The sequence below is a fragment of the Hippocampus bargibanti genome, linkage group LG01, assembly GCF_051943395.1.
Source record: "Hippocampus bargibanti isolate YZ-2025 linkage group LG01, ASM5194339v1, whole genome shotgun sequence".
NCBI classification, from domain to species: domain Eukaryota; kingdom Metazoa; phylum Chordata; class Actinopteri; order Syngnathiformes; family Syngnathidae; genus Hippocampus; species Hippocampus bargibanti.
The window spans coordinates 11,686,439-11,707,398 of record NC_142734.1 but is presented as its reverse complement, the minus strand read 5'-3'; the positions used below and the strand labels follow the sequence as shown (position 1 = coordinate 11,707,398).

Sequence of the window (20,960 nt, the reverse complement as noted above, 5' to 3'; positions counted from 1 at the left end):
ATTGATATGTATTGAAAAAAAAATCTTATTACAGTACATCAAAAAATTTACTATACTCTCTTAATTGGGGCTGTACACATTTCTTTCATAATGCAAAAGTACTCAGACGTGATTACTCAATTTTCATCAACAAGTAATAGCGAAGGGAAGTTACACAATCAGTCCAATCATTTCATCTCGGTAAACTCCTGTCACAATATATTCTCAGTCACTGGAAACGGTATGCTAATAATAATATCCATTTCAATTTGATTAGTTCATGAAATCTGATGAAGGATGCATTGCCTTCTCCAAAGAGGAATCATATTCAGTGCTTTGTTTTGCATGTTGATTTTCAATCTGTTTACATTGTGGTGCAGTGATGTCCTGTTTCTGGTATCCTCCAATAACCCTGCCCTCCTTTCACCCTCTCTCCCCGTCTTCACAGTTCAACGAGACTGGTCGGGGCAGTGAGTGTAGCCAAGCCATTATGTTGGTTACAGATGGAGCAGTGGATACGTACGATGCCATCTTTGCCAAGTTCAACTGGCCAGACAGGAAGGTACCATATTATACACACAACACTCGTTATTGTCAATATTGTATTTGGAGGGCTCCCTCATCTGCTGTCACTTTTCTTCAACCTTAGTGTCACAATCACACAAGTGACTTTTTTTATCAGAATGGAAATTACTTTCTAATCATATTCCTTCAGTAATTCCAAATTGTAAACATGAGCTATTTTCAGAAAACATGCTTCTAGACTTGAAGTAAACAAAAGTACTTTGGCATTTGTAATGTAAATATTTCAAACTGTATTCTTTATATTCATGTGTGCATGCAGGTAAGTTGAAGATTGCACATGGCAACTGCTTGTTTGTACTTGTGCAGCATTTTGCACTGCAGTCGATTACCCTCATCTTTAATACGCAGTATCCTGTTGTTTGACCCGTCAACAACCACTGAAGGGCACTTCTGAGACTTCTCTTATCGATTGGCCTACATGGAGGAACAGTAAACATAATGACATCAGGTGTCACATTGACGATTTGTTCTATTGTCAACGTAACTCCAACTTTGTCTGGTTGCAGTGTTTGTATTGTTCGGATGGTCTAATTAGAGCGCAATTGCATTGCAATCCATACTATAAAGGAATTCTGAATAGGTGGCTAATTCTCACTCATAATTTCTTTGATAATGTTATAAAGCAATGTGTATTAGTCTATATGATACATCAGACTGACAGTGAAATAAACGAGATGGATTTATTTGGAGGCAAATGCAATGAAAACAAATCTGATAAATCAACTGTATGAAACACTTATTTCAAGTGCGGCCTTTAAAACATCGTAAACACACGCCCATTCAAACATGTAGTGTCCATTCAGTTGAGATAACGGCATGGAAGCGTGCTGTCAGAGTAAACAAAGGCAGTGAAAAATACAGGCTTGAGTGCTGTGATGGCCGCACCTTCAATGGCTTGAATTTGCTCCAATCCAGAAATTATCTGTTTACACACACCTACAAACACATACATTCAAGCACCCACATACTTATTTTTGATGTCGTTCTACTTTACAGAAACATTTCACGTTCATATTACTTTTTTAAGCTTTAAACTCCCAAATTTTCTTGACAGTAAATCTATTTCCTTTTGCTTCTTACGTGAGACCTGAACAACCCTGTCATATGTAGTCGACAAAAAAAAGATGGATTTTGCTTCGTAACTCATATTCCATGTCCACAATCTTAAATGGAATCCCGTGTTTCGACTAAACGGGCAGCACGGAACTTATTCAAAAGACATTTTTTTTCATGAACCTCTCCTTTAACTCATTCACTGCCATTCCCAAATTTTTTCGGGTTTTGCTTTTTCTTTTTTTCTGATGAAAGAAGAGAGTCTACGTTTTTTACGCGGCATTGGATGATTATCTATTCCTAAAGCTCAATATTCCCTGGGTCCTGGAATTTGAGTGAAAATGACTAAAACCCTGGCACTAGAGTGGACACATTTTTACACATTGTCTGGCAGTGAATTACGTATTTTTTGTCCTTATTTAGGTTCAGAAACATCATCTCAATTCACCTACAATAAAATCTGTTTTGAAATAAATAAAACAGGCCAGTTAATGACTTGTAAATGCAGAATGAATACACGAGTGCCTTGTTTTGACTGCATTATCTTCTCTTGCCCGGTGGGGAGGGCCCTGTGGAAATGTGATTAAGATGACTGACAGTTGTTATCTGTTCTTTTTCCGCAGGTCCGCATATTCCCTTACCTGATTGGCCGAGAGTCAGCCTTTGCAGATAATCTCAAATGGATGGCATGTGCTAACAAAGGTGGGCTCAGCATACTTTGTTCACCTATTTAAATTGTTTTTTCCCTCACAGATGTCACTTTGAGATACACAAAAAAATCAGTCATTGTAATGATTGTTTGGGCACTGATGTGTGTGACCACACTGAAAATGGGGATGACCCTGTGTTAAATCACATTGGAGTTTCTAAAGCAGTACAATATGTAGTTGGTGTATTTTTCATATGACTGGCCTTCTACGCCCATCAGAAAAGCAAAACTTAATCAGGCCAACATTATATACAGTATACTGATCAGCCACGGAATTTAGGGCTCCATAATCGTCGAGCGTTAAAAAACTGCCACATCCTGATTTTCATGCTAACACAAGCCTAAATGCTCTTGTTGAAGAATTTGGCTCAGCTCGGTTTTCTTCCTTTTGGTATTTTCGGGGAGACCCGCAGTGTTCCCAGTCAACATCGCCGACTTGCCAGGCAGCCGAGGGAAGCTGCTCCTCTCATTCCCTTTAATATCAGTGCACAATCTTTGACATTGCGGAAGGAAAAATATGCCATCTGGCTCTCTGCGTAGATTCCGTAGAAGGTCTCATCTTGTGTATGATGTAATGATGGCCAATGTGAAGTGATTGATGCGAATGGGGGTGTTTACAAGAAAAAAAAAATCAGCCCGCTAGAATGTCCAGCGTGCTGAGCCACAAAAATACATCCAGAGGTTGACTGTACGGTAAATCCAATGTTGTACTTGCTTTGACATCAACATTGTCAAGAAGGAACAGAAACAGCATGACTATTCATTCCAGTGCTTCACTCTCAACTAACACCCAAAGATGACAATAAACATTGTGTAGCATTTTCATTGTAATTAAAAGTCGAATATTATCCTTGTGAATTCAATTTTGTAATGTTTAAATCATTTTCTGTACTGCTCATGTTCATTGGCGTTACTGGTGAGCTGATGTCTGATGCCAGAAGAGATGCCATTCATATTACTCTCATCATAAACTACTCATACTGCTACTCATTTGGCTTGTACCAAAGACAGGTGTTCCACCTCACGAAAGCAGGGAAGATTATTTTTTTTTATTCCCCACCTTATCCTCATCTCCCTCGTGGCTCGAAGTATGCCCCTAAGCTTCTGACGGGGCCAGCCATTCTTCATTCAGCGCCATGATTAACAATGCTGCTATATAGAAGCGGCCTGTTTTGTGTCTGAGGTTAGCAAATTCAGTGTTGGAACCAACTATCTGGTACAAAATATCAAAATCATGATTTATTGGTGTGAAAAGAAGGATGTGATTTACTTCCTTTCATTTCGACAATGTTTTGTCTGTGTAGTTTCCGTCCGTTGCCATGTCAAAGTTTGGATTGTTGAAAATTACTTTTCCCCATCACATATTCCTGTCATCTCTTCATCTTGACTCATGTCGCGTTGGCCCCCTTTTTCCCTGGACCAATGACCCCAAAATCTATTTCCTCTTGCTATGATTTTCTCCTCGACTGCCTCATGGCGATGGTGACAGTTTGCTTTCATGGACGGGTGGGAATGTGGTCTATTTCGTTTCCCCTCTTCCCCTTGCCACTTTTTTGTCCTTTCACTCTGATTTACTGCTTCCCTGATTCCTCCTGCCCCCTGTGGCGATCACAGTGCGTTCCCTCCTGCACATAGATATTTGCCTCACAATGACGACATTATCATGATTCGAAATAGCATCACATTTGTATAAAATGACATGACATTTACATAACACTTACTGTACTTTTCCAGAGTTCATGCTGGTTTCACCTTGATTTGTGTCTGGCTGCAGGAAGTCATATCACCATTATGTGATGAATCAAGCTTCATCTCTCAAAGTTGCCTTCTGAACTTAGATGAATTTGCTTTTCCCTGTTCCCTTGTTTTTAAAGCAAAATGAAATATTGGCCCTGAAGAGATTATGATGCATTTAGATGCATTGATGCTTCTTGTTTTAATGACTCACTTTGGCATTGTTTTCCCCATTTGAAGTGAAAGTGGGAGGCAAGTAAGGATAAGCGGCCACCCCAAACATCTCTCTCATCTCTCATTTTCCGTGCCGCTTATTCCTCATTAGGGTCACGGGGGTTGCTGGAGCCTATCTCAGCAGTCTTTGGGCACAAGGCGGGGGACACCCTGAATTGGTTGCCAGCCAATCGCAGGGCACACAAAGACATACAACAGTCACTCTCACACTCACACCTAGGGACAATTTGGAGTGGTCAATCTGCCTGCCATGCATGTTTTTGGAGTGTGGGAGGAAACCGGAGGACCCGGAGAAAACCCACGCGGGTCCGGGGAGAACATGCAAACTCCACACAGGGAGGCCGGACCGGGACGCGAACCGGCGACCTCTGCACTGTGAAGCCGGTGTGCTAACCACTCGACTACCGGGCCGCCCCACCCCAAACATATTCTCAGCAATTGTATTTCAAATTGACAATAATTTCTTCTTTAACTTTTCACAACAGGTTACTTTACTCAAATATCCACACTGGCAGATGTCCAGGAGAATGTGATGGAGTATCTCCATGTGCTCAGTCGTCCCAAGGTCATCGACAGGGAGCATGATACCGTTTGGACGGAGGCCTACATTGACAGCACTGTAAGTTGCTGAACTCAATCACAACATTTTTATGCCTTCCATCGCCCATGTGTTTGTTTTTTTTAAGTGGGCATCACCTTAGAATTGCAAAGAAGTGGTGGTTTAACAATTAACACTCAAATTGTCTGTTTCACAACGCGTGGACGTGTTTTGACCAAAATTAACTGTAACAATGATTACACAGTCACTCATTAGTGACTTTCAGAATCAGAATCATCTTTATTGCCAAGTATGTAGAACACACAAGGAATTTGTTTCCGGTCGAACACGCTGCACTAGTATCATCAGCAAAAAAATTGCAAAGAGCACTATACAATTCCTAATGTTAAGCAGATTCCTTACTTACAGACAGTGTATTGTAGGTGTTCAAATACCTGACATGTTTCGGCGACTACTTCCGCCTTCGTCAGAGTGTCACGGATGTTGCTGTCTGTCTGTTGTTACAGCAACATCCGTGACACTCTGACGAAGGCGGAAGTAGTCGCCGAAACATGTCAGGTATTTGAACACCTACAATACACTGTCTGTAAGTAAGGAATCTGCTTAACATTAGTTATCAAGTAGACAGGATGAATTTAGTACAACGACTATACAATTCCATTTGGGCTACTGTTCAAAGAGTTAATGGCTTGGGGGAAGAAGCTGTTTAAATGCCTGCTGGATTTGGTGCGCATGGATCGGTAGCGTCTGCCTGAGGGGAGTAGCTGGAAAGGTGGTGGGCAGGGTGCGGAGGGTCCAGTATGATTTTCCGCACCCTAGTTTGGAGTCTTGCAGTGTGCAAGTCCTCGAGAGTGGGTAGGGCGATGCCAATAATTTTTTTCCGCCGTCCTAACTGTCCGTTGAAGTCGGATTTTGTCCATTTTTGTGGCGGCCCCGAACCAAACAGTGATGGAAGAACACAGGATGGATTCGATGACAGCCGAGTAGAAATGTTGCAGCACCTTCTGTGGCAGGCAGGCCATGCTTCTTTAGCAGCCTCAGCAAGTACATTCTCTGTTGGGCCTTTTTTAGGATAGAGTTGGTGTTGACCTCCCACTTCATGTCCTGAGAGACTGTGATTCCCAGGGACTTGAAGCTCTCAATGGTTGACACCAGGCAGTTGGATAGTGTGAGGGGTAGCTGTGGTGATGGATCTTTCCTGAAGTCCACGATTTCAAACACTCTTGTCCAAACAAACTGTTTTGCTCTTGGACTACCCTTTCCCATTTTATTATTAAAGGTAATTGTAATAATGGTGTGCTTTTTATCATGTTTAATTCTGTTTTGAATTAAATAGACTTATTATTTTCTATTAGTAATATTTACGCCCTCCATATCCCAGGTGAACGGTTAAGCGAATTAGCTGACCTGATGACAATGTGGTGGTGTTTTAAATGTCAAAATTACCAAAATAATTATATACCAAAATAATACTTGTCCATGTAATTGATATAAATTTGGTTAACATCGCTGACTTTCATTTAGCTGATGATTGATCAATTTCACTCAGGGCCCTGTCAGGAGGGTGTGTTCTGTCTTTCCCCTCTCAAAGTTAGCTGTGCTAAGATCCAGCCTGGCCCTGAAGCCAATGAACATCTTTAGATCGATACCAACATCCTTAAAGAGTCACGATCTGGTTGCCGACCAACGGGTGGCGCTGTCGGCCCCACCTGCACAGGTGCTGGTCATCCCGATCGGTGGCAGACTGCCACGTTCTGGTTGGCGACCAACGGATAGCGCTGCCTGCAGCCGCACATTCGGTGTCTGTGTCATTGTAGTGTGTATGTGTTTGCTGCACCCTCGGATCAGTGCAACATCTACGTCGAGCCAGGGGTCGTCACGTGATTGTGTGAGAAGGGTCGCACTGACGTACACGACAAGCCGCAACTGCGTCCACGTCAGGCCGAGAAGCGGTCCTAAGGAGCAGTCTCTAGGACCGCTGGATCCAGCAGGTCCTAAGGACTGCTCTCGTTTCGTCTGTGCGGGGCAGATGCTTCGTCCTGTGATTGTGTGAAAAGGGTCACACTCACGTCCACGACAAGCGGTGCCGCTTGTATGTCCACGTGAGGCCGAGACCTCTTTCCAGGTTGCCGTTCGGGGTGACACTCGATGTCTGGCAGTGCGACGTCCACGTCAAGCCATGCGTCGTCACGTGATTGTGTGAGAAGGGTCGCACTCACGTCCATGACGAGCCGCATCCCCGTCCACATCAGGCCGAGACCCCACTCCCCATTTGATCCCACAGGTCCTAAGGACTGGTGTCGTTTCCCCTGTGCCGCGCAGTGCACGTCCATGTCGAGCCGATGCTTCGTCCCATGATTGTGTGAAAAGGGTCATACTCACGTCCACGACAAGCGGTGCCGCTTGCACGTCCACGTCTGGCCGGGACCTATTTCCATACGACCGTCCGGGATGCCACTCTGCGCCTGGCAGAGCAAGTTTATGTTGTGCCATGCCTCGTCGAGTTTGAATTGCGTCACACGACGAGCTGTACCACGTCCACTTCCACGTCAGGCCGAGTCCCGTTCCCATCAGCCCGCCGCCTTTTATTTACTGGAGAGGCAATGGTTGCCCTCTCTACCTTGTTCCCTCACGAGTTGGTCCTTTTGGGAGACTGTTGGGACTTCTGGAAGCAGTCCCTTGAAGGGGGGGGGGGGGGGTACTGTCACGATCTGGTTGGCGACCAACGGGTGGTGCTGTCGGCCCCGCCTGCACCTGCACAGGTGCTGTTAGTCCCGATCAGTGGTAGACTGCCACGTTCTGGTTGGCGTCCAACGGATAGCGCTGTCGGCCGTGCCTTGAGCCGCGCAGGTGTTTGTCGTTCCAATCAGTGGCAGTTAAAAGGACCCCCGGCACGACCATTCGGTGTCGGGTCATTGTAGTGTGTATGTGTTGGCTGCATTCTGTCAGGTTTGTTTCATCTTGGCAGATTTTTACCCTTGGTTTTCCTTGATATTTTGTATTTTTCTGTTCAGATGATAATAATAAGATCATAATTGAATAATTTAATACAATTTGACAAACACAACCTGCTGCTCCCTCCTGCCTGCTTATTTTGGGATGCACCACCATCACCACCTTGCAAACCATGACATAAAGTAAAGGTTGGCATGGACAAATAATAGGCTGAAAATCTCAAGAAAAATTAAAATGTATTTACTGTAATTCCCTTAGCAAATATCCGTCATTCAAAATCTATGATGTTCTTTTATCACACATTTTGAACAATGACTGTGTGTCAAGCAAAATCTGTTCATATATAGCTTGGTGTGAATAGGTTTGGAGTGTTTTACCATTACCAACACTTCTGTTTTCATATTTTTCTGGATGAATTACAGGTCAAAGATTACCACGCAAACCCTTCGCAATCTTGTCAAATATGAGTGAATAAACACCATTTAAGTATAGGTCCTATCATAGGACTCCTATGTCCCAAGTGTAGCCTGTTGAGTGTATTTTTGTCATTGTTGTTGCATTTATCATCTGTGCTCTCCACATTGAATGTTCAAAGCTTCAGTTGTGTAGCTTGTTGAACTCTGTTGAGTGGGAAATCCACTGGCATGATTTTTCGTCTATCAAAAAAAAAAGCAGTGACCTTTTCTGTCCTCTTCCTCTTTCTTTTCCCACTTAGCTACCTCAAGCACAAAAGGTAAATAAAAACAAATGTTTGAGATTGTTACTATGTTGTGATGTGTTGTGTTGAGGTCTGTATTGTCATGGGATTGGATCATGTTATGTGGTCTTTGTGTCACACCATAACAATAAGATACCATAGTCTTGGGGGAACTCCTTTCATAGTGTCATTCTGTGATCTTTTTTCGTCTGTCGCTTCAAAGTATGGCTGTATACCTGGCTGTTGTTGGTCGTGTCGCTCTTTTGCGTGTGCTCAAACCTACATACACATCTATATAAATGTTCAATTGTCATTCATCACTGGTGAGGCTGCATCAACCATACGTGACAGAACATTTCTGTGGTGGCATTGCGATCATATTCGAGGTTTCTTCTATTTTCCCCATTATCCATGTTTTAAGGAGAAAACAATCCTCTGTTGCATTTGTCTCAGTGGGATTTTCTAAAATAACTAACGTTGATATTTTTATCGTCAAAATGGAAATTTAGCAGCCAATGTTGACTGGTGGGATCATCTGCACCGATGCTTTTGTTTCTTTTAGCCATTTCAGTGTTATTTTTGGTTGCACAATTAATATGAACTGAGTATAAAGTCCCATGGGATTTATTATTGGGTGAATCATAGACAACATATCAGCTCAACAGTAATCATAAATAGATTCAGTATTGGCGAGCATTGTGGTTTTGATTAACTTTGCATTATTTAATTGCATGCTATCTTGCAAACAAAACTCCGACCTTAGTGTTTATATTAGGCAGATTGGGTGATGGTTTGAACAAGAATGGCAATTTCAGGCATTCATATGACGACTATCTCCACGGCACTGGTCAACCCTGAACAGAAGATAGATATTAATGACATTCATCGAAAAGGAAATTCCAGCATGCAGTACCTTGCATTACAAAATCTATCAAAATAAACTTCCTGGTCATATTTGTAAAAAAAGAAGAAATAGGAAAAGATGGATGCATAGTCCTCAGCAATTCTCAACATATTCTCTTCTTGAGGAAGGTCCTCAATGACATGCAGGAAAGCAAATTCAGATAGCAGGTCAAATTATTAGGATTTTGGTGGCGTGGTGGTGGTTCTTTTGAAGTATGAAAGAGTGTCCCTCTTTTGACAATGCAAATTGATGCATTTACTCCCTGGGGCAAAGATAAGTACAGGAAAAGAAGCTCCTCTCTCACAGTACCATAATTTTGACATTTAAATATGGCACCTTTTGTCCACCCCTTGGCAACTCCTTTTATCTATTTGTTAGACTTTTCCATTTGCAGATATGGCACAACAACCCCGCATTCCATCGACTGAATTTGAATACAGGCACAAAGCGGTTGCCGGTGAACGGCAACATGTCGACAATCTGTTGACGAGACTGCACAATATCTTTGAGCACGTGTTTACAATGCTGTGATATATGGCTCAATATTTTGTGCTTGAGCTTGGAGTTTTTTTTAGATAAGGGCCCACTCATCCTCACCCTGTCCTTTGATCGATACCATTCTTCCAACAGCATAGTAATCAATTGTTACAGCACTAGTACTTGGGCGTATTTCTTTCTCCCTTTGATGTCCAATCCCGCATCCTCAGTTGCTATTACCATCTGTCACAGCTTTTTTGCTCAGTGTCTGGTGGGGAAAGAATGGATGGAACCAAGTAGTTTTCTGTTATTACCCTTCATTGCTGGTGGTAAAATTGCAATGGTGTTTGGAGAGGATGTGCAACCTTTATTATTACACAATAGTTGGAAAGGGATTGATGCAGGAGAAATGGATCAACAATAACTGCATCAATATCATTTGTCATCGTATGTGGTCCAACATTTTCAAAGCTCACCAGTACAATGTTCAAGTCCTCAAAAAAGTAAAATCAAACAAAGAATAAAACTCAAATGTACATGTTTGGTGTATCCTGTAAGTGTAGATAGATAGATAGATTATATATATATATATATATATATATATATATATATATATATATATATATATATATATATATATATATATATATATATATATACAGTAAAGTCTCGTTATATCGATATCGGATATATCGATAGTCCCGGTTATATCAATATTTTTTCGGACTCCCTTGAATATCGATATAAGGAGACTTTACTGTATATATATATATATATATATATATATATATATATATATATATCTGATATATCTATCAGAAGACACTCGATTCTCGTACCAAATCTATGGAATGAAGAGGGATGAGGAGAATCGTTACGTTACGGCTCATTGCACACCACCCGATGATTTCCCTTGCCCATCCTCTTTTTTTATTTCTCATTAGGAATCAATTACAGTGTATATGGGTTTGTCCAACCTGAAGGGCGAAGGGCTGTTGAAGACACACCAACCTTGTGTGTGTGTGTCTTTGCGTGTGTGTGTGTGTGTGTGTGTGTGTGTGTGTGTGTGAGTATGAAACTTTTGTGAATGTGTGCAATAATTACAAACACAGCTCATGTTGACAGCTCAATCCAGATCTGACCTTGCTCTTGTTTTGTATTATTAATTTAGAATAACAACTAATAATAATAATAATAATAATAATAATAATAATCATCATCATCATCATCATCATCATCACGTCTGTGTAAGCTCTCAGTCTTACAGGAGTGGTCCATCGATGAAAAGATTTCTTCAGCCATCTGTACTCCTTTGAAGGTGTCGGACTTTTCGCTTCTTATCCAAGAAACTTCGTCAGCAAACTAAAGTCTTACTGGTAGTTTAGGCCCTATATATATCCCTACTGTCCAGACATGGTGGTGCCGGACTCTGCTATGATAGGTCCCTGCTCCCAGTTTGGGGAGAGCAGAGGACTACTCCCTGCAGCTCCACTGATTGTTCCTATTGTTCTGACTAACGACTGGCCTGATTGCCCCACTTCGACCGGTATCACCTCATCAGTATTACTAATCCTATGTTGCCTAAGCAGGCTATTGTATGAACGAACCAAATTGAACCTCACCCCACCAAACCAGTTAAATGAAGGATTTAGTTGTTTTATGAAAATCGCTTCTTTTACTCCCCTTTCAAACCATCTATGTTATTTCGCTAAGATTTTAACCTCATTGTTGTCAAATCAGTGGTTGCTAGCTTTTAGGTGCATATGTACTGCCGATTGAAGCCCACTAGTATTATCCCTGCGATGTTGATAGTCTTTTTCATCATCTTTTTCATCATCATCATAACAATAGTAACAATAAATCATGTTAAGTTCATCCTGTCTCATTATCTTATTTACAACAGGTTCTTTTATGACAGACAGTGGCGTTTTAGGTGTTCAATTACCTGGCATGTTTCGACGAGTATTTCCGCGTATACTTCCGCCTTATTCAGTGTCCACTCTGATGAAGGCGGAAGTACATGCCGAAACATGTCAGGTAATTGAACACCTAAAATGTCACTGTCTGTAATAAAATAACCTGTTGTAAATTAGTAATAATAATCTTGATAATAGTCATCATAATCATAATAATGCATTTATTTTAAAATAGCTTTTCATCATACTCAAAGCCACTGCAAGAATTTAAAAGGATAAACACGTTTACTTAAAACCAAGCATTCGTGATTACAAAAGGAAGGATTATCTCTTCTCAGGCACTTTCTTGGAAAAATAATTGCGTCCCTCCACTATCACACAGTGCACTTAGCACTTTGGCTCTTTAAAATATCCACCCTGTCATTGTCTACCCTGTCAACATATTTTGCTGCTCTTCATTGCTCTTCTTTGTCATGTTGTCAATTGGCAGTGAGTTGTTTTTCAAAAGTGTTATATCACTATGATTTTTAATCATAAATTTAAATTCATTAAAATAAATGTGAAGTTCACCAGTAAATCAAAACTTTTTTGTCACGTTCTGAACGTGACAGGGGCAGCTGACTCGTCGGAACGTTAATGAATGGGAAGGACCCCTAGGCAGGCGGCAGAGACGTTGGTGCTGGCAGAGGATTTATTAACAAAAGGTGCGGGTCCGTGATAACGCGGACCCGGATCAACTCGCACGTGACACTTTTAGGGGTGAAATTGTGCATTTTCAATTAATTTCCATGATGTTTGTTGTTTCGTTACTTTGTTAGTTAGTAAATAACAATTTCTGTCCATGGTTAGTAAATTTGATTATTATTTTGGTTAATTTGTTCCAATGCAAGGACCAAAATGGCACAGGCGTCTTTTCAAGTGTGGAAGTGTGAGCAATCACAAGATTTGAGTTTACTGAGGTGAAGTACATCTAAAAGTGTATGCGTTTTGTTAGTGGACAACCAGATCACAGCTTTTGAGCAGTTTCTCCAACACACAACTTTGTCAAGCCTTCATCAAAAAATTGAAGTCACAAATGTAGACAGGCAGCTGATGGAAAGATAAATATCTTAATTATTTAAGCAATCTTGAGGAAGGAAAGATACTCAGATCCTAAGTAGGAGCACTGCCCTGGGATAAACTGAATCTGAAGGAGATCAAAGACAGGCTGTGATTGAACACATTTTAAGGCAAATAAGGAACATGAATAAAACATGTCATATCAATTGGGTATAGCCTAGAGAAGATAATTGAGTAGGACTGGGTCCGCTGCACAATTACTCCGAGCTCCACTATGTAGGGAATGATCTGAAAGTGAGTGTCGCAAACGGATTCGTGGAATGTGTGTGACAATGAGCAACGTCATTTCTTATGAACCTCTTACCGGTAAATTGTGTCCCATTATCAGTTCTCTTTTTTCTCCTCCCTCTTTTTCTGTCTCATTTACTCACACAATATCTACTTAGTTGGATGACGGTCAAGGTCCAGTACTGATGACCACTGTGGCAATGCCTGTGTTTAGCACCAAAAATGAGACCGTAAGTATCAGCGCCATTATTTCACTTTGACTACCCTGGCAAGTTCCAACAAATGTGAATTGATTTCTATGATTGCTCGTTTTGGTCCTGTTTTTTTGACTGAATGATTGATTTTGCCGGAACCCTTGGGAGTGAATTATATATAGTCTTTAAAATGGTGCTTAGCCTCAAAAAACTTGTCAAGAACATCATTTTCCAACTGTTCGGGCTCCTTTCAACAAGTGGTCATTCGTTCATTTATCCAGCAAGACCCAAGCCGTTACAACGATTAGAATATCAATCCTTGTGCTCACATCGTAAATTACTGCAAAATTCTAAAGATAACTGTCCAAGATCTCAGGCTCACAGGCAGCCCTCCAACACCTAAAATGGGCACTTTAACAATTTAAATCCCACTCGCCCCAAAAATTAACTCATTCACTGCCATCCTCGAATTTATTCAGGAATTCGAACGAATATGACGTAGAGCGCCATTACCCTGCAAGAAAAACCAAAACCCGAACGTACTTGTTCGGGTTTTGGTTTTTCTTGCAGGGGTGCCGATAAAGAGCTCGTAAGACCTCTGGCAATGTTTTTCCCATCCACGAGGGGGCAGCATTTCCCTTTTTTCCATGTTAGAGCGTTGCTACATCTTCAGCTGTTGTTAAAGCGCTATATACACAGTATGTCTGTATTGCATTGTATTTTGGAGAGCCACCATCATTTCAAACTCATATAACTCCAGACCCATATAATTTAAGAATTAACTTTTTTTTCTGATGAAAGAAGAGAGTCTAACGTTTCTTACGCTGCATTGAATATTTATGTAGTCCTATAATTCAATATTCTGTGGGTCTTGCAATATGAGTAACAATGACAAAAACCATGGCACTATAGTGGACATATTTTTGCACGTCTGACAGTGAATGAGTTAACTGACAATTGCTCTTAAGCAAACGGAGATGCGACTGCTCCCCAACTTAATGTTAGCGATGTCTCTCCCAACAAGATACGTTCACCTTATGCAAGAATACCAAACAGTCTAGAGTTAAAAGTGAAAAAAAATCACAGATGTGTAAAGCAAGCTATCACTAAATTACACCATGGAGAATTTTTACATCTGGAAAGATAACTATCTGTGATAATCCCCCTACCCCCACCCCGCATACACACAAACACACACACAAACACATAAGTGGTCGTGTTGTGATTGTGTGTGTGTTGTGCTCCGGTAAGGTCAACACAGAGCACCTCACACATTAAGATTTGGTGCCAAGATCAATCGCGGGCTTTTGAGAGCGGTACACATACACTCACACACACACAAAGACAAATGGACGGCCAGGGCTATTTCCAGCGCAAGTCATTTGACAAACAAACGTGACAAGGGTATGTCAAGGGGAGAGAATCCAAGCTTTGGCTTCAGTCCAGAGTCCAATTTTATTTTTGTTTCTATGTGGATGTTTTTACTGCTGGCTTGATTCAACTAAATACACTCATGTCCCCGATTATCTTCAAAAACTCAGGTAACAGGCTCAATTCCAACATTTCTGCTCATATCTGACATGCATCTTTTTTCATGCAGTATTAGGAGTACAACTATTTTTTTTTGTAAATTGTGGATATAAATCAGATATAAGTGCGATAAATCCCTGCAACGCGGCACCATATGACTTTTGTTTTTTGTGCATTTAGCATTGATATGGACACCTTGCCTTCCAATTACAAATCACATTTGCTTTTGTTTTGTAGGTCATAAAAACATCAGATTTACCCGCACATCAAATTTGGACATCTTGCCCTGCAGCGTGAACAGAGCCTGAGAGCTTCTGTTCTTTGTTTTGGGGATTTTTATATGTGATATGTGTTTATATGTGATTTATTGCAACATTTCTGCCTTGGAGACCGGAAATGACACACATTGGTAAACCAAGCAGTTTGAGTGACAGCCTGTGCGAGAACCTTTACCCCTGCTTTATTTCTTTTAATGTTCCTGATGCTTTTAATGTTCCTGATGCAAAAAATAAACGACTACATGAATCTAGTATTTCTAAATATTTCTACTCCTCATCCTTCGAGTCAGGCCGACTCCAACAGAGGGCACAAATACTGTCAACAAACTCCAGTGATTGCTGCCATGACACAATCGAATGTCACTTGCTGCCATGTATGGCCACAATTTCGGACATACCAGTGATGACAGTGCTCACTCTTTAGTCATCAATTTTTTTACACTGTATATGAACGTGTGAATCACCTGTAGACCATGCTCTGCAAGTAATCTTTTCAAATCATTCTAAAAATTGTTCAGCTTTTACCCCCATTTGTGTTTTTCAGCGGAATCATGGCATTTTACTGGGGGTGGTTGGGACAGATGTCCCCGTCTCAGAGCTACTCAAGACGATTCCTAAATACAAGGTATTAGAAATTATTATTTTTTGAAATCGCCACTACAATTATATCCAGTACATTACTTCATATGTCTGGACTTGGATAATTTAGTTGGAATAGCGAAGTGGGACAAGGATATAAGAGATTTTTCTTATGTTTAATGCTTATTGTTCTTAATCCAATACAGTAATTATTAAAATCCATCAGCAATTTAGGCTGGCGACACAAAAGGCTGAATTTGGGCTTTTAGGTTTCTTACGCCACACTTTACCATTTCCCCAAAAGACCAATTAGATTAGATTGTATAAACCGGGCGGCCCGGTAGTGGAGTGGTTAGCACACCGGCTTCACAGTGCAGAGGTCACCGGTTCGCGCCCCGCTCCGCCCTTACTGTGCGGAATTTGCATGTTCTCCCCGGGTCCGCGTGGGTTCTCTCCGGGTCCTCCGGTTTCCTCCCACGCTCCAAAAACATGCATGGCAGGCAGATTGAACACTCAAAATTGTCCTTAGGTGTGAGTGGGAGAGTCTCTTCTCTCTCTTGGCAGTCCATCAAAGTCGAAGATGACATAGCTTCCATTCTTATGTGGGGTATTGGACAGTGGTTATTGGCGCTGGCGGCAATGCCACTGTAGGTGACTATGAAACCCGATTCTGGAGCCACAAATCCTGCCACATTCAGGACATGTGAGGCCAGGACCGGGCTGGCGGGGTGGTACTGAAGCAGCACAAAGGTGTCTTTGCTGGTGCCGCACGATCCTCCTCTGGGTGCGTTTGTCTTCAAGTTGTGTCACCCCTTCGTGGCATAAGGAACGCCACAGTGGCCTGTTAGCTGCAGCAGACTCCAGATCGTTGGGCTTAATGTTGCATTTTCTTAGAGTCTGTTTAAGCTGGTCTTTGTATCGCAGCTTTGGACCACCAGGCTTCCTATTCGCTGACAAGAGTTGTCCATAAAGCACCTGTCGAGGCAAGCGGCAGCTAGGCATCCGGATGACATGTCCAACCCACCGGAGTTGCCTCTTTGCCAGTATAGCCTCGATACTGGTGGAGGCAGTGCGTTGAAGGATGTCGGTGTGTGGGACACGATCCTGCCAGGTGATGCCAAGGATTCGTTGGAGGCACCTGATGTGGAATGCATCAAGGCGTCTCACATGCCGTCGATAGATGGTCCAGGCTTCTGCCCCATATAGCAGCGTTGTCACACACACTGCTTGGTAGACTGCGACTTTTGTTGGAGTTCTTAAGTGGTTGTTTTCGAACACACGACTACGCAATCTGCCAAAAGCTTTGGAGGCTTGATTGATGCGGGCCTGGACGTCATCATCAGTTAGACAGGAGGGTGTTAGAATGCTGCCGAGGTAGCTGAATTGTTGGAAAACCTTGAGGGGTGTGCCACTGAGGATGAACACTGGGGTTGGAGAACTCTCTTTTGCCATGACCTCCGTTTTGGTTACATTGATCACGAGACCGAGTGATCGGTAGATGGAGGACATGGTATTAAGGTCATGTTGCATGGCAGCTGGGCTGTGGGCCAGCAGAGCACAATCATCTGCATATTGTAACTCGTGGATGCCGCTGATCAGGGTCTTGGTCTTGGCCTGTAGGCGTCTGATGTTAAGCAGGCTACCATCCAGGTGGAATTGGATTTGAACGCCGCCACCTTCCTGGATGGACTTATGGAAGAGGAGCGTAGCTGCCATCTGGAACAGGTTGAATATAGCAGGGGCCAATACACAGCCCTGCTTCACCCCGATTTCCACAGGGAAAGGGGAAGATTGCTGGCCACCAACAAGTACAGTTGCTTGCATACCGCTGTGGAACTATTTAAGGATGCCGAGAAATTTGGAGGGGACGCCAAATTTCTACAGTATGGTCCAGAGAATGTCACGGTTATCTGTGTCAAATGCCTTGGTAAGGTCAATGAAGGTGATATAGAGGTCCTTGTTTTGTTCCCTGCATTTCTCCTGAACTTGGCGCACAGCGAAGATCATGTCCAGAGTGCTTCGATCCTTTCTGAAACCGCATTGTGTCTCTGGGAGAATGTCTTCGGTAATGTGCTATGTAAGAAGGAACAGCATTACTTTTGCAAGAATCTTGCCAGCAACAGAAAGTAGGGAGATGCCACGGCTGTTGCCACAGACTGACTTGCCCCCCCTTCCTTTTATAAATGGTGACAATGTTGCTGTCTTTCCATTTCTGAGGAAGTGTCCCGTTTTGCCAGATGGCGCAGATGAGGTGGTAAAGCTTCCGTGTCAGGAGGTAACCGCCACTCTTGAAAACCTCAGCTGGAAGTCCATCAGGGCCAGGGCTTTTGTTGTTTTTAAGGCTCCGGATGGCATAGAGGATCTCTGTGAACTGAGGAGGTTCATCAAGGGAGAGAACTGATGGAAGCTCTGGGAGAGAATCAAGGACAGATCGGTCTGAAGGGTTTACTTGGTTGAGCAGGGAGTCAAAGTGCTCTGCCCAGCGCTCAAGTATTAGCTGTTTGTCCTTCAGTAGTACAGTACCGTCTGCAGATCTAACTGAAACAATGTGTTGTCTTCGTGGGCCATGCAGGGATTTTACAGTATCATAGAAGGCATGCCTCTGTTGTCTGCATGCCTCTGGATTTCTTGGGCCTTGCTGAGCCACCACTTGTTTTCCATCATCCTCAGCTGTTTCTGTGTTTCACCACGGATGGCCTTGTAATGAGAGAGGAGAAGTGGAGAATGAGGGTTGGAGAGAAGTGTGGTATGGGCTTTACGCTTGGCTTCCAGAAGCTCCTGTATGGCACCTGAGCTGTTATCGAAGCAGTCTTGATGACGTTTCTGAGTAAAGCCGATGGTCTCAGAGGCAGCTTGATGAATTGTTGTCCTCAATTTTTTTCCACCTGCTTTCAACATCGAGGTCACCGTTACTGGTGTACTTGTCCAGGCTGGCAAGTCCCTCTGCCAGCTTGTTGCGGTAGCTGGCTGCACATTCTGGGGACTCCAGGGCCCTGGAGTTAAGACGCCTTTGGGGTTGCTGTTTCTTATGAACAAGTCGAATTCTCAGCTTGAGCCTGGACTTGATCAGTCGATGATCATTCCAGCATTCAGCCCCACGCATGGCCCGCGTGATGCAGACGTCATTTTGGTCTTGTTGCCTTGTGATGATGTAGTCCAGTAAGTGCCAATGTTTGGACCTGGGGTGCATCCATGATGTGATGTATTTCTTTTTCAACTGAAAGATGGTGTTGTACAATCAGCTGATGCTCAGAGCACAGAGTGAGGAGTCAGAGTGAGTTGTTTCCAGAGCCTGGCATCTACTCGGGCATTGAAGTCACCCATCAGAACAAGTTTATCAGACGCAGGGATTTTGGATATGGTTGCATCCAGGGACTCGTAGAAGGCATCTTTGGTGTTATCGTCAGCATCCAAGGTGGGAGCATAGGCACTGATTAAAGTTGCGAAGCGACCTTTTACCAGGGGAATATGCCAGGTCATAAGCCGTTCACTGATGCCTTTGGGGGACTCAGGGATGTTACTGAGTAAGCTGCGTTTCACAGCAAAGCCAACTCCATGGAGTCTTCGCTCATTCTCTGGGAGACCCTTCCAGAAGAAGGTGTAGCCCTCACCAACTTCTGTGGGTGAATCCTCGCCTGAGAACCGAGTCTCACTGAGTGCGCCAATACGATGTTGTACCTCCTGAGCTCATGTGCGATGAGGGCAGTTCGTCTTTGAGGTATTTCCATCCCGTCTCGAGCATTGAGGAGGGTGCGAACATTCCAGGAAGCCAGGTTCATAGTCGTGGGTTTGATTATATTTCGTTTTCGACCGCAGAGGGGGGATGCCTTGGTGGCTGCGGTGGGCCACCCAGGTGTGGTGGAACAAGCAATGTTTAGGTCACCTTTTCTAGACCCTTCCCCTATAAGGGGTGAGCAGTGCGGACCCTGAATAGGGCTGCTCAGACGCACAGGATCCTGCCGAAGGACAATGTTGCTCCATACCATCTTCGCAACGACCATGAATCCTGTACCGCCCCTGTGTAGGAATCAAGCTAGAAACTTCCAGTCACATCCATGACCTGCCCCCGTCACTTTATCCTATCGCCAGTGGACTTATATGGTGGAAGCTGAAACCTGCGCTACTAGTGCATTTAGTGTGAGGGAGGGGGCGTGCAATTCCTTCCCCCACATACTTGGCCGCACCCACTGTATTCCAGTGGCATGAGTGAGGACTCAAGACAACCTTCAGGTGAGTGCGGTTGCAAGGGGCTGCCGGTGGTCCGATCTGTTGGACTCCGCCTACGCCTACCCCGGATTTGGGATCACTCTTTGTCTGGCCTCTACCCTCCGACCTGTTCGGCTTGGGTGACCCTGCCAGGAGTACAAGACTCCAGCCGACATAGCTCTCGGGGTAATGGAGACGCGCAAAGTGCCTCACCACAATAAGGTGGTGATCCCAGTCGAGGCACAGTGGGAGAGTGACTGTTGTTTGTCTCTGTGTGCCCTGCGATTGGCTGGCAACCAATTCAGGGTGTCCCCCGCCTCGTGCCCGAAGACAGCTGGGATAGGCTCCAGCACCCCCGCAACCCTGGTAAGAAATAAGCGGTATGGAAAATTGATTGATGGTTGGATAAACCTTTATTCTGCTCCCCCATTGGAGAAATTTACATTTCACAGCAGGCATTTCCAGGCTTAAAATTAGGGGTGCCCCAAATCATAGTTTTTGGTAACTTTTCTTGGACATTGTTAAGAGGTGGTAATATTTTAAAGCGTGGAACCTACTCTGCATCGTAGGCAAGTACCCCTGCCTACGATGCCCTGAAGGCTTTCTAGTAATTTCCTCCTATCGTTATAGAAAAATTATCTCAAAAAAGAATGAATATCTCGGCACAACGAACCTTACATGTTGTTGCAATTGATCTTTTTTGCCAGCCAACATGAGTTACATGGTTAATCGATAATATATTTGCTTTGCGAGTGTGTGTGTGCGTGTGTGTGTGTGTGTGTGTGTGTGTGTGTGTGTGTGTGTGTGTGTGTGTGTGTGTTTTTCTTAGCTGGGCATTCATGGCTATGCATTTGCAATTACCAACAACGGCTACATTCTCACCCACCCAGATCTGCGACCACTTGTGAGTACTCGCTGCTCATTCGGAGCGTCATTGGTTAACAAAAGTTAACACATTTTGGACCACTGTGTTCTTCACCGGTTTAAATTGCATGGGTTGCTGGTAGTTCAAGCAACTAATTGT

The 20,960-nt window shown here is 43.3% G+C and overlaps 1 protein-coding gene across 7 annotated transcripts in view; it reads left to right on the top strand.

Moving 5' to 3' along the window:
* cacna2d3a (calcium voltage-gated channel auxiliary subunit alpha2delta 3a) overlaps nucleotides 1–20,960 on the top strand; it is a 120,589-nt gene that overhangs the window by 57,068 nt on the left and 42,561 nt on the right. For 2 of the 7 annotated variants that reach the window (XM_088996066.1, XM_088996057.1), the window contains exons 10-16: nucleotides 428–541; nucleotides 2,241–2,319; nucleotides 4,780–4,913; nucleotides 8,524–8,541; nucleotides 13,308–13,379; nucleotides 15,696–15,776; nucleotides 20,766–20,840. In XM_088996066.1, coding sequence (XP_088852192.1) covers nucleotides 428–541; nucleotides 2,241–2,319; nucleotides 4,780–4,913; nucleotides 8,524–8,541; nucleotides 13,308–13,379; nucleotides 15,696–15,776; nucleotides 20,766–20,840 — 573 coding nt within the window. The remainder of the gene's footprint in view (nucleotides 1–427; nucleotides 542–2,240; nucleotides 2,320–4,779; nucleotides 4,914–8,523; nucleotides 8,542–13,307; nucleotides 13,380–15,695; nucleotides 15,777–20,765; nucleotides 20,841–20,960) is intronic. The other 5 variants (XM_088996076.1, XM_088996021.1, XM_088996031.1 and 2 more) reach the window with 4 other exon arrangements.